Source organism: Eimeria mitis, genomic scaffold (genome assembly GCF_000499745.2).
Source record: "Eimeria mitis Houghton genomic scaffold, Emh_scaff1717, whole genome shotgun sequence".
NCBI lineage: Eukaryota > Apicomplexa > Conoidasida > Eucoccidiorida > Eimeriidae > Eimeria > Eimeria mitis.
In genome coordinates this window covers 10,374-10,797 of record NW_013570033.1, presented here as the reverse complement: position 1 = coordinate 10,797, position 424 = coordinate 10,374, and the positions used below count along the sequence as shown (strand labels likewise).

Below are 424 nucleotides of genomic sequence, written 5' to 3'. Positions count from 1 at the left end.
CAGCAAGTGCAGCAGCAACAAAGACAGCAGCAGAAGCAACAGCAGCAGCGGTAGCAGAAAAAACAGCAGCCGCAGCAGCAGCAGCAGCAGCAGCGGCTCGATTGATTGTATTCCTAAGCCCTTCAACATTTATCTACGCCTTTTTTTAGCTTTCTTTTTTCCCGTTGTTTGCTCGGTTGCTGCTGACGCTGCTGCTGCTGCTTTCGCTGGCCCAGCAGCAGCAACAGCAGAGCTGCAGTTGGGTTGGAGAGGCCTGCTGCTGCTGCCCCTGGGTTTGCTGCAGACCGCGCTGCAGCAGGTGCTTCCAGTGGAAGCTTTGGCGTTGCTGCCACTGCAGCAGCAGCGATCAGAAGCTGCAGAGCTGCTGCTGCTGCTGGTGCAGCAGCAGCAGCAGCTCAGCTGGTCCATGCTGCCTGAGGCGGAG

General features: G+C 57.8%; 1 protein-coding gene across 1 annotated transcript in view; it reads left to right on the top strand.

Annotated features, from left to right (window-relative positions):
- Positions 1-406: 406 nt before the first annotated feature.
- EMH_0042300 (uncharacterized protein) overlaps positions 407-424 on the top strand; it is a gene marked incomplete at both ends in the record, with an annotated part of 1,077 nt that continues 1,059 nt past the window's right edge. Inside the window, one exon of the mRNA XM_013495720.1 lies at positions 407-424. Within this exon, the coding sequence (XP_013351174.1) occupies positions 407-424 (18 nt within the window).